The sequence below is a fragment of the Corylus avellana genome, chromosome 1, assembly GCF_965113065.1.
Source record: "Corylus avellana chromosome 1, dhCorAvel1.hap1.2, whole genome shotgun sequence".
NCBI classification, from domain to species: domain Eukaryota; kingdom Viridiplantae; phylum Streptophyta; class Magnoliopsida; order Fagales; family Betulaceae; genus Corylus; species Corylus avellana.
Window position 1 is genome coordinate 9,554,604 of NC_142490.1, and position 12,520 is coordinate 9,567,123.

The window sequence follows — 12,520 nt, forward strand, 5'->3', positions numbered from 1 at the left end:
TAGATTAATATGTGACTAGCAGTGACGGAGCCAAAATTTTGGTTTATGGGGTCAAAAAAAAAATTTTAATGAAAAGAAAAAACTAAAATTGAACAAAAATTAATTAAAAACATTACAGAATAACGAACAAAATAAATAAACAATTCAACAAGATTTAATTATTGTTTAAAATATATAATTTACAATTTTTTTAATTTTTTTTTTTTTTGTTATGCTTGGATTAAAACGACGTCATTTTTTTCCAAAGCGCGTTTGTGAAAAATCATGGTTGACAAGATCTTTTTTTGTAGATAGGCTTTTTCGGATTTGGTCTCAATCAATACAATGGCAATCATATATCTTTTTTTTCTTAAGTAATAATCTACTAACTAATTTGCTAAATCTCACTCTAGATGAGCTCATTTAAAATTTGATTGAAGTTCAATGGAATTATTGTTATTCTTCATAATCGATCTTAAGTAATAACAATTATATATTTTATATAATTAAAATATATAACAAAATTGATAGTTTAAGGAGGAGGTTGTTATTGAGGTGGTAGTTTGAGAAGGTTAAAAAGACTTTACCTATTATTTAAAAGTGCCATTGCTGTAAGCTTTATGGAATTATTCTAAAAGTTTGTCCCTCCAAAAATTAGGTGACTTTTTTTTTTTTTTTTTGGGGTGGGGGAGGGGAAAATTAGATGACTTTTAAAATTACTTTTTGATCAAAATTCAATAATGATCAATCGTAAACTCAGTAATAATTTTATAAGCCAGTCATTTTTTTTAAAAAAAAAAAAAAACACACACACACAATAGAAACTCCCACTTGCTTTATTTGTTTTTGTACAAATTGTCTTCTTTTTTTTTTCTTTTTTCTTTTTTAATTTAATGAAACTTTGTAAAATTACAAACTCAGATAAAACCAAATTAAATAATAAAAAAAAATCGAGGAAGAGACCTCCCCTTATTGAGGTTGCTGACCCCACTGTTACGTGCATACGTAACGGGTTATAAGAACTTACAAAAATAATAGATTTTGTAAGTAAATAGAGATGCTCTCAACTTTTAGAAACGTAGGGTTTAAATAATTTCTTGACTCCTTTCTTTTATTACATAGTAACGCAGTATTTAAATAACGAAATACAATAGAAAATAGAGTCTCCCATGAAAAAAGATTTCCATATGACTCGCGACTCAAAAACCTAACCTCCTGCCAACAAAATGCTGTCAACAAGACTCCAGACTTTCAAGCCCCCTGAGATTTCAAATTAAACATTAACCAAATTATTTTTATTGAAATGAAACATCAGCAAATAAATTTTTGACGAGTAGTTCGAGTCACTACAATCAGCTTCCATTCCATACCTGGAGAAACAGCATTACATGCCCAAAACTCTTTAAAGAGAGGATTCAAAAGGGCAGGAAAACCAAATAGCATTTCGAGAAAGAGAATAAGGAAATAAAAGGTTCAAGCGTTCAAGATTTCTACTCATAGCTAAAGCCTCACAATAAACATTAGGAAAATTTGAGAAGGCCTCAACAGTTTCCCTCTACTTTGCCTGAGGGTGAGAAGCAATAAAGTCAACAGCAAGGCTGATGGAGTTGATCTTGTCTGCTTCATTATCAGGGATCTCAAACCCAAACTCTTCTTCAAGTGCCATCACGATCTCCACAGCATCTAAACTATCTAACCCAAGATCATTTTGAAAGTGGGCATTTGCTGAGACCTGTCAAAAAGGAAAAACATAAAAATTGAGCAGTAGAACGGACTTCAATGATAAAATCAGAACTTTAAAAAAAAAAAAAAAAAAAAAAAAAAAAAAAAAAGGAACAGACAAAACAAATATTTGTAAGGCTATATTTGTTTCAAAGTAAAACAGTATTGTAAACATTTTCAGCATTTTTGAGTGATTGGTTAGAGCAGATGAACTTGATTAACCAAAAAAATCATTTGATCTACAATAAAACAGAGCCTTTTTTCTCTATAAAATGGTTTAGACATCTCTTCTTGTCACACAACCTGAGCGCTCCCACCGACTTTCAGCAGCTCCTCTCTTCCCTCAACCCTTCTTTCATCGGCTCCTCTCTCCCTCTCTCTCTCTCTCCCTCTCTCTCCAGCTCCCAATCTACAAAATCACCACCATCCCTGCAATACTCATCCACCGACAACACCCTACCTATCCCACTCCCATCATCCAAAAACACCATTCTCTCTCCCCCCCTCTCTACAAAAGAATTACATGCACCCTGCTCATGGACCTTGAACCTAATCCAACTCTACCCACTTGTCCCTCCGGATATCTTACATTTCCACCAAGCTCATCCTACTTCAGACCACGCCAAAAACTGCACGCTGGGACCTACCTCCAGCCATCTGAATCTCCTCGGATCTCGGGACTGACGAGCACCTGAAGCTACCCAGCACATAGACCATCAGCAATAGGGGCTCCCACAAACAGGTGGTTAAGTCAAAACAGAGGGGCAGTTAATGGGGAAGGAGTGGGATCCAGGTCAGGCTCTGTAGGTCAACAAGAAGGAATGAGAGAGAAGGGTCTTGCAGGAAGATGCAAAGCAAGTCTTGGGAAGGTGTTTTTGTTTCTATGTTCCCCTATTCATTTGAACGAATGATTCTTCGATTGTTTATCATTTGAAATTTCACTTTTTCAAAAAAGATTAACAAAAAAATCCTTGACGATAAGAGGACTTTGTTTGTAGATGAAAGGATATTAAATTTGAAATTAATGTGGAAGGATAAATTATTGTTCAAAATTTCAAATGCTAAGCAGTAAGCACATGTTTGATGAAATGCCTTGTAAAATGTGGTCACTTGGGATTCCTTCGTTTTAGTGTGAACTAAAAAGCGAAAAATATTTTTAGTATCATTTTCAGAATGACAGCCAAACATTGGAAAATTAATAATTATTAATTTTCCTAAGAAATAGTTCAACAGAAAACATTTTCCACCAGAAAAAGTTTTGCATCAAAACAAACAGAACATAGCAAGCTTGCACCCATTTTTATTCAGAAAACCCACCCTCTCTCTTCAAATTCTCTCTCTTCCCTCTCTCCTTCAAATCTCTCTCTCTTCTCTATATCTCTTCTGATGTCTAAAAGTATGTCTCCATGCAACCCATTCTCCCTAGCATCTTTGACAATAAAAAGTAGAGCCAATAGTTTCTTCGCTTCTTCATCTAAAGCTTCACCTACCACACAATGAGTGGACTGATAAACTTTACAAATTTTATTAAACATTATATTAACATGTAATGCCTTGAATGCTTAATATTTTAAACCAAGAGGAAATCAGGGAGATGATGTGGAATCAACTTCGTTCTTTGGAGGTTTACATAGATATTAACTGAAAAGATAAGTTGATAGACTAGAAGAGGTAGTAATGGATTCTATATATGGTAGCTTGTGGGGTAGGTTCTGTTCTATTGAGGCTCATGGATCGTATGGGGTGGGTTATGGAAAAATATTAGGCGGGGTTGAAGGGAATTTTCTAGTCACGCCAGATTTGAGGTGAGAGACAGCTCCAAGATTAAATTCTAGCATGACTTATGGTATGGGAATCAAGTCCTCAAGGAAGCCTTTTCGAATTTGTATAATATTGCTAGCATTAAGGGGCTTGATCATCTAGAGGTTTCTAGCGGCTCCCCTCAGTAGAACATAAGCTTTATCAGAATAGCTCGTGATTGGGAGATAGATAACTTTGCTTCATTTTTTAATTGTCGTTTTAAATTCTGACAAGAGGTGAAGACAAGCTTTGTTAGGCCCCTTCCAAGAGAGGGTTGTTCGAAGTTGGATCATTTTATAACGTCCTTGTCCCTCATTATGGTAATCCCTTCCCTGGGAAGAATATTTGGCAGATTAAGGTTCCCTTAAGATCAGCATTTTTTGATTGGTTGGTTGTCCTAGAGAAGATCATCACCATGGATAACCTAAGGAAGAGGCATGTCATTGTAGTTGATTAGTGTTGTATGTGTAAGAGTGGGGAGCCTCTGAATCTTCTTCTTCTTCTTCACTTTGAGGTTGCTAATGCCTTATGGAGTGCTATTTTCAATTGTATTGAGCTATTTTGGGTTATGCCTAGACGAGTAATAGACATTTTCGCTTGTTGGAGAGGGTTAAATGGTAGTCCTCAAAGTGTAGCAATATGGAAGATAGTGGTGTCCTGCCTTTTGTGGTGTCTTTAGAAGGAAAGAAATAATAAAAGTTCTAAAGATCGCAAGAGGAAGGTGGTGAAACTAAATATTTCTTCTTCAATACTCTTTACCACTAAGAGCTGCTTTAGACTATCGTAATTTGTTTGGTTGGCCTTTTTTTTTTTTTGAATTTCTAGCTAAGTGTTGCTTTTGTATACTTTTTGTATACCTTGGTTACGCCTCTTGCGCCTTTATTGATATTTCGATTACTTATTAAAAAAAAAAAAAAAAAGATGTGAAGACAGGTACATGTCAGATGATTCACTTAATTGGCAGTGAAAAACCTTGTTACAAACGGGTCAGTTAATAAAAGGTTTCCTCGGACATAACAAGCTTCCGATCACTAGGAAGCTAGATACTAATACAAACCAGTCGTGCACCTCTGGACAGGTCGAATGAATATGAAATTTATCTTTTGACAAATGAACAACCAACAGTATCGCATCCCAGAGAATACACATATTTTAAGAAATCAAATGTAGTAAATTGTGAGAAAACTAACAAGATGAAGTCTTTATGGACTAACAACCAAATACAGAGCTAATTAGAATATTTTTTTCAAAGCACTAGTGCCTTATCTTCATAAGCACATAACAACTAAATGGAGTTAGCAATGAATAGGTTCCAGCCTGGATGATTGTTATAATAACTGACCTATTGGTTAAGTCCAAATATCACTAGAAATGCTATTTGACAACTTCTTGCAACTCAAGTCAATTTAATAAAGCCTAAATACTCCAATGCACATAATATTTTTTATTTGGAAAATGAGGCATAAAAATACAAGAGGAAGGTCTCCTACCCAAAAAAAAGCAAGACAAAACAAAGAGCAAAACAAAGTGGATAATAAACAACGACATGGTGGTTCACAATCTAGAGAGCTATAGCAAGGAACATACAATCATCATAAAGCCTCACAATATGCACATGATTCACCATCTCTCCCAGTCAAAAAAAAAAATTGATAAGTAAAAAAAAAATTTTATCAAAATATTTTTGATATTTGCAAAAAATAGAATTCACATGTTTAGTTATTTGCAAATTAAACTACCAATCATTGCAATATTCAATAAAACAATGTAAGTCCACACTCAGATTGTATCCTTAAACATGAGACATTATTGCAATATGTAAAAAGCTCCCTTACACTAATCGCAAACAAAATAAACATGATCAAAGTGCTATAATGAAACTTACAAGAGTAGAAAACCATCCGGTTTTTATACCGCAATATCGTTAAGGCATAAAGAACAACATCCCACCCTTTTTAAGAGCATTTATAGTGTTGAAGTGCCATGTTATGCAATTCAAAGTCATAAAATCACTGAATCAGAAGGGTCTGATTCCACAGTGATCCTGTTCTGCACATGACAGCACTACGCAACATCTACCAAACAAAAACCCCAATTTCTCAAAACAACCTCAAAATCATTAGAGTTGATACGGTTTTTTATTCTATTAATTGTAAAGATATTCCTTCATTATTTGGCTATAGAAAAAAATAGCTCTCCACACATCAGGCCAACCATTTGGTTTAGCTCTCTCAGACCAAAAACAAAATTAAGATTAATAAAACCATTTTCTTTGAAGTCACCTTTCTCATAGACCACACATCATATAAATTTCTATATGCATTTATGAAAAATTTAATTTATATTTGAATTATAAGAGAAAGATCTAGCTTGGAAAAGTCAACTCGTTGAAAGTTTATATAAGAAAACATCTATTTTTCTTTTTTAACCAATTTCCTTCTTTTTCTAATCAAACACATAACTCAAATCACCTATGAAGAATATAATGCCCCTTAAAAATCACCACCTATATTAAAATTAATCTACTTTTTTTGTTAACTAATCTACTCATTGACTTTTATTTTCTTGATTATTCTCAACAACCAAACATAGTTCAAACATTCTAGGATTTTGGAATCCAAAAAATATATTGGAAGCGACAAATTTACCATGGAAATGTCAAACTTATAGAGGCACTTACAAATCTTTCATTTTCTTATTCACATTTTCAGTAATCAACAGAGAACATATAAAAATTTATATATGTAGGTGTGAACAACAACCTAACATTCATCACACACTTAGGGTTTATCTTGGGAGTAAACAAAATAAAACATTTCCAAAACTTGACATTCCCAGTAATCAAACACATAAACATTTTTTTATAATTAATCAAAAACGTTCAGTATTAAATCACAAAATTTAGGGTTTACCTTGGAAGTGACAAAATGACACATTAACAATTTGATCTTCGCTCATTTCTTCATTCGACTACTGACCAAATAGCCTACGCTTCATATAAAAGTGAGGGTTTATCTTGGACGTATAAATTTTTTTGTTTTACTTTTTTCCCACTAACCAAACAGCCTACTACACATCGGGTTTTCTTAATCATTAAAAAGCAACTAAATTAGGGTTTATCTTGTAAGTAGCAATTGTTAACTTGGAAGTAACAAATCAAAACACTGAAACTAACAAATTGTTGAATGTGTTTCTCTTGGAAGTAGCAGATTTTACCTTGGAAGGATCAACCTTCTGGAAGTTCTTGACGACGGAGATGACCCGATCGGTGACCTCGGATTTGTCAAGGAAGGAGCCCCGGACCTCCTCGGAGAGGAAACGGCGCCGTATCGCGTTGAAGGAGAGCGTGTAACTAGGGTTTCGAGGCACGGCCTGAACGTGCACCCTCAGGTGATTTAGCAAAGCGCTCCTCGCCGCCGCTGCCATAAGAAGCTCTTTCCACAAACTTCTGCTGCTGCTCTCTCTCTCTCTCTCTGTATCTTAAGCACCGAAGAAAAAGAGTGAGAAATGAGAAGTGTTTTTGTGGTTCCAATACGACGTGGTTTTATGGATTATAATTAGGGGTGTCAAAAATTACCGGGAAACCGGAACCTGAACCGGACAACCGAGAAACCGGGGTCCCCGTTCTAGTTTCGGTTTGAAAAATCCAAAAACCGGGTACCCCAGTTCCGGTACCGGTTTTTATCGGGAATACTGGAACCAGGTTTCCATTTTATTTAATAATATTTATATATTATTATATTTATATATTAATATATATATTATATATATTAATATTTTTTACACTTAGGTTTAGGTTTAGGGTATTTTAAAAAATTAAATTTTTATTTCTAAGGCCCAAATAGGCTAAACATTGATTTTTTAAGGATTTTTGGACTTTTTTAGGGTTATTTTTCAATTATTTTGAACAATCACAACAAAACCCATTTAATTTAGACAAAGAGACTAATAGATTTTTAAAAAAAATTGGCCAACTTATGAAAAAAACAATTGGCTTATTTTAATCCCAATACCTAAAATAAGCCAAAAAAACTAATTTTTTTAAAAGACCAGTTACCGGACTGGGTAAAACCGGAACCGGCCGGTAACTGGGACCCCGGTTAACTGGGGTCCCGGTTTCGATTCCCGGTTTTGGTCAAAAACCGGGAAACTGGACCCGGTTAACACCCCTAATTACAATACGTGGTAAGAATCCGACTTGGACGGGTAATTGGGTTTGAGAAACGGGTCCGCTCCAAGATGATCCTCTCTGCTCAGCCCGCAAAGATTGGACCCAAGTCATGTTTTCTGCCTAAAGAAAAAGAGTAAGAGCTTGTTCGGGATTGCGTTTAAGGAGCCTAAAAATGCTTTTAACACTCAAAAAGCCTGTTTGAAGAAAAACATACTCATTTGGTAAAAAAATTAAAAGCGCTTTTAAATGTTCAAAAAAACCTAAAAATTGTCAAAAAACACTTTCGGCAAAAGCTTAAAAATGAAGTTTTTGCCCAAAAGCTCTTTTTGGATTAAAAGCTCTATTTCTCAAACGCAATCTCAAACAGGCTCTAAGCCCCGTTTGATTTGTGGAATAGACCCATGGAATAAAATTGTTATTCTTATAGAATACTCATTCTTTTGTTTGGTAAATGTCTATTTCGATGAATAGTCATTCACGTGGGAATAACTAATCCCTTACACAAAGGAATAATTATGAATTATAACTATTTCTTAAGGAATGGAATACATTTTTCATAAATATCCATTTTATTTTATTTTAAATTAAAAAAATTAATAAAAAAGATACAATTGGGGTGGTCGACCATTGACAAAAGAGGCCAGGGCTAGCCGCACCACCTCCGGACACCTCGGGGGACCACCCTAGAGGCGTCTAGGGGTGGTGTGACCATCCCCGTTGCATTTTGGAGAGGCCACAGCCACCCCAGATTTGCTTCAAGGATGGTCGCAGCCACTCCCGAGGGCGTTAGAGGTGGTTGTGGCCAATTCTGCAGCCACCCTAGATTTGCTTCAAGGGTGGCCATGGCCACCCTCGACCGCTTCTATGTGTGGCCGACCACCCATTACTTTATGTTTTTTTTTTTGTTTTTTTATTAATTTTTTGTTTTTAATATGAGTTGAAAAAAAAAATGTGATTTTTAGTAATTTTAATTCAATTTCAGTTATAGTATGCGTGTTGTTAGCAAACTAAGGAATATGAATAACTTTTACATTCCACTCTCCTCTATTCCTACTAGTAATTATTCTCTTTCCTAATGGAATACACATTCTGCAAACCAAACGAGCTCTAAAGAAACAAAACAGCAACAAATGGACAAAAAAAGAAAAGAAAAAAAAGGACAAAAGGTATCACATTAGAGCCGGGCACATTGGACATTATAGCAATTCTTACTGAAATAAAATAAAACCAATAAATTTTAACAACAAAATACAAGAGTATTGAAATATCTCATATCTCACAATGCTATTGTAATATGTGTTTATTGGTAGTGTAGTGTTTCAGTGAGATTGTGAATGAAAATGAACATATGAAGGTTGAAGATGACAATGGAGGAAATACTAAGAAATGGTATTAAAAGATAGAGCTGGTTCGAGAGAGTTCACTCTCTAGAGATTTAGGCAAATGCAATGTCTTCCAAAATCTACCTTCTACCCATTAGCCTACCCCTTATATCACGCATTCTATTAGAATCCTTTCTAACAGAATTCCCAGCCATTCTCACAAGCCAACAAAACGAAGGCTTGAGGGAATGTTACAAAACATAGCAAGTTTAAACATAAAATGCAAATACAATCTGAAAGCAAAACGACAAAGGCAAAACAACAAAGTAAATGAAATTAGCCTTTAAATGATAATAGATGTCAGTTGTGTAGAGAAATCTTCTAAAGTCTTCCCACTTCATCTTCACACCGTGTCACTGCTACTGAGTCACTCATAGCCATAACCCAATCCTACAAACTGCACCCATAACAAGTTTCTCCCCTTCAAAGCACCTTGCCCACAAGGTGAGGATATTGGCTCTATATGTTCCACAAGTCCTCCTAAGTGTCATCCTCAGACGGAGGTCCCTTCCAATGAACCAAAGCTTTTGTAATAGCCCGGCCCTTCTTTTTTGTCAAGCGCCGATCTAGGAGTTGCTCCGGTTCCAGCTTAATTTATCCATGTATATCAACATGAGGCAGTGTCGATAGGGGTGTGGAGTGCGGGCCTAATTTCTACTTGAGGTATGAGACATGGAAGATCAGGTGGCAGCGTGCATTAGTGAGTAAATCCAGCTTGTATGTGACGGAGCCAATCCTCTGTAGAATTTGAAATGGGCCAAAAAATCTAGTAAACAATTTCAGATTCTTTCGCATAGCAATTGATTTCTAGAAGATTGCAACTTTTTTATGGCTAGACGACAATGAACTAGGAGGATAAGGCCAAAAGCATGCAAACAAATAAATAAGTAAATAGACCAATATTTGAGGTTGAGAGAGTACTCGTAGTTTTCAAATCCAAGAGGGAAAATGATAAATCATATATATATATATATATATATAATAAAAAATAAAAAGAGAGTTACCGTATATTTTAGGACCAATTTCTGTTGTCTTTTGTATATTCTTTTTGGATTTATATTTCTACAAAACAATATAATCCGAATTTTAGTATTTTCAATTCCTTATAGGATTAGGAAAGTATAATGCAACACCGACTTAATAAACGTATATATATGGTAAGAAACCATTTAAACATTGCAGAAAAGAATTACCTCGTATATAAATTTTCTCAGCACGTTGAGAGAAAACATGGCCTACCGTTCTTCAATCCTCGAGGCTATTCTAAACATGGGGTTTCGGATCCAGTGTTGGTGATTCAAAAGCCGTTGAGTTGTGTTGATATAAGCTTGTGTTTGCATACGATTTTGGGTTGCAGTGGATTTTCCTTTAGAAGAGTAATGATAGTGTTGTGGTCCTTGAGCTGGGCGTCCACTGCCATGTTTGCCAAAGTACCAAAAACATATGATAATAAGGAGGGTGGAGAATATCCATAAATGGCCTCAAATGGAGTGAACCTTGTGGAGGAATGGTGATTGGTATTGTACCACGATACCACCATAGGTAGCCAAGTATTCCATTCCTTAGGTTTTGATCCTGCATAGCACCGAAGATATGTGTCTAATCATTTATTTAATGATTCTGTTTGTCCATCAAACTGAGGGTGATATGTAGAATTGAAGGCAAGGGATATACCCTGGAGATGGAAGAGCTCTCTCCAAAATGATCTAGTAAATGTAGGGTCCCTGGCAGACACTATTGTCTTAGGCATTCTGTGTAGCTTGAAGACATTAGCCAGAAAAATTTGGGCCACCCTAGAAAAAGTATAGGATGAGAGAGATAGAAAATGGTTATATTTTGTAAACCTATCCACAACCACGAGGAGTGCTAGAGAGCCAGAAAAATTTCCGGAATCTTGGTTCCAAACTGACGTGGAAGCAAACGTAGCTCAGCCACGTTGCACCTAGCCCAAAATTTTCAAAATGAAAAGTAAGCTTCTCTCCTTCCCCTGTCTGCTCACGTTCCCCACTTCTCCACCCTCTCTCGCGCTCCCTTTCTCCCTCTCACAGAAAATTCCCAAAAGCCACAACCTCCACCTTCCACCGGAAAGCTCCAAGCTCCAGTAACCGAAAGCCACAGAAAACCAAACCATACAGGAATCATTTGGGTAAGTGTTTAATTTTAGCGAAATTTCTTGATTTTTTAGTTGTTAGTTTTGATTGCAATGGCGGATTGGGTGTCTTTATTTTTGAGTTGTTAGTCTTGTTCTTACAATGGACGATTAGGTGTCTTTCTTGGTGAGATTTTTTGTGGTTTTTTATTTTTTTTGTTGGGTTGAGCTTCGGAAAAAGTGGGTGGTAAGATGGTGTTTGATACTCTTATTGTTTGTATTATCTATGTAGATTGGGATGTAGTTTTTTTTTTTTGGATTGGTTAATACTTTTTTTTTAAAAAAAAAAAAAAATTATCAATCTTGATATTTTTTCTTGATTAATTGTTTGGGTATAATCTGTCAGGATCTCTTGTAATTTGTGAACCGGGGGCAATGATGAAACTCCTTACCCTCATTTTGGATCTCCAATTGGTTAGTTGAATAAAATAAGATTTGATTTGTTAAACTATCTTAATTGTTTCCTTAACTTCGTTTTCTTCTTTATAATATAGATGGAAATCAAATTGAATGTGAGTTAGATGTGGATGATAATGAGGACGTTGATGGGTTGGATAAAATTATTATTGGAAATCAAATGATTGAAAAACCGGAAGTCGGTATGATGTTTGATTCGGAGGAAGATGTTTTATTATATTATAGGCAATATGCCAAACAAGAAGGTTTTGGTGTGACAAAAAGAACACGTAAAATTGGAGATGATGGAAATTTAAGATACTTCATTATTGCATGTGTTCATGAAGGCAAGTCAAAAAGCAAATCATCTAATATTGTTAAGTAAATTCAATGGAGAAAATGGGGTGCAAGGCGAAGATCAATGCAAAATTATGTGGAGATGGAAGGTTTACATTGTCTATTGTCATGCTTGAACACAATCATGCTGTGAGCCCAAGTAAGGCAAGATATTTTCCATGTCATAAGAAGTTAAATGCTCGTCTGAAATGAAAGCTTGAAGTAATGGATAAAGCTGGAGTCTGTCCGAGTAAAAACTACAAAGTTCTTGCTATTGAAGTAGGTGGGTATGAGAATCTTTCATTTGGAGAGAAAGATTGTCGAAATTACATTAACAAGGTGAGAAATGAGTTGCTTGGAGAAGGAGATGTTGAAGCATTGCGTAACAATTTAATGAGAATGCAAGAAAAAAATGACCACTTCTTCTATGTCATAGACATAGATGAAGAAAGTCGTAAAAAAAAAGTGTTTTAGGCAGATGCACGAAGCAAGGCAGCATATGAATCTTTTGGAGATGTCATAACATTTGACACTACATACTTGAATAATAAATACAAGATACCATTTGCGCCTTTTGTTGGAGTG

At 35.3% G+C, this 12,520-nt stretch overlaps 1 protein-coding gene across 1 annotated transcript; it reads right to left on the minus strand.

Moving 5' to 3' along the window:
- Positions 1 to 1,252: 1,252 nt before the first annotated feature.
- On the minus strand, positions 1,253 to 7,011 carry MTACP2 (mitochondrial acyl carrier protein 2). Its single transcript, XM_059581166.2, has 2 exons — positions 6,718 to 7,011; positions 1,253 to 1,711 (listed from the first exon to the last, which is right to left on the minus strand). The coding sequence occupies exons 1-2, from the start codon at positions 6,925 to 6,927 to the stop codon at positions 1,535 to 1,537; spliced, it is 387 nt and encodes a 128-aa protein (XP_059437149.1). The 5' UTR covers positions 6,928 to 7,011; the 3' UTR covers positions 1,253 to 1,534.
- Between the last annotated feature and the right edge of the window lie 5,509 nt (positions 7,012 to 12,520).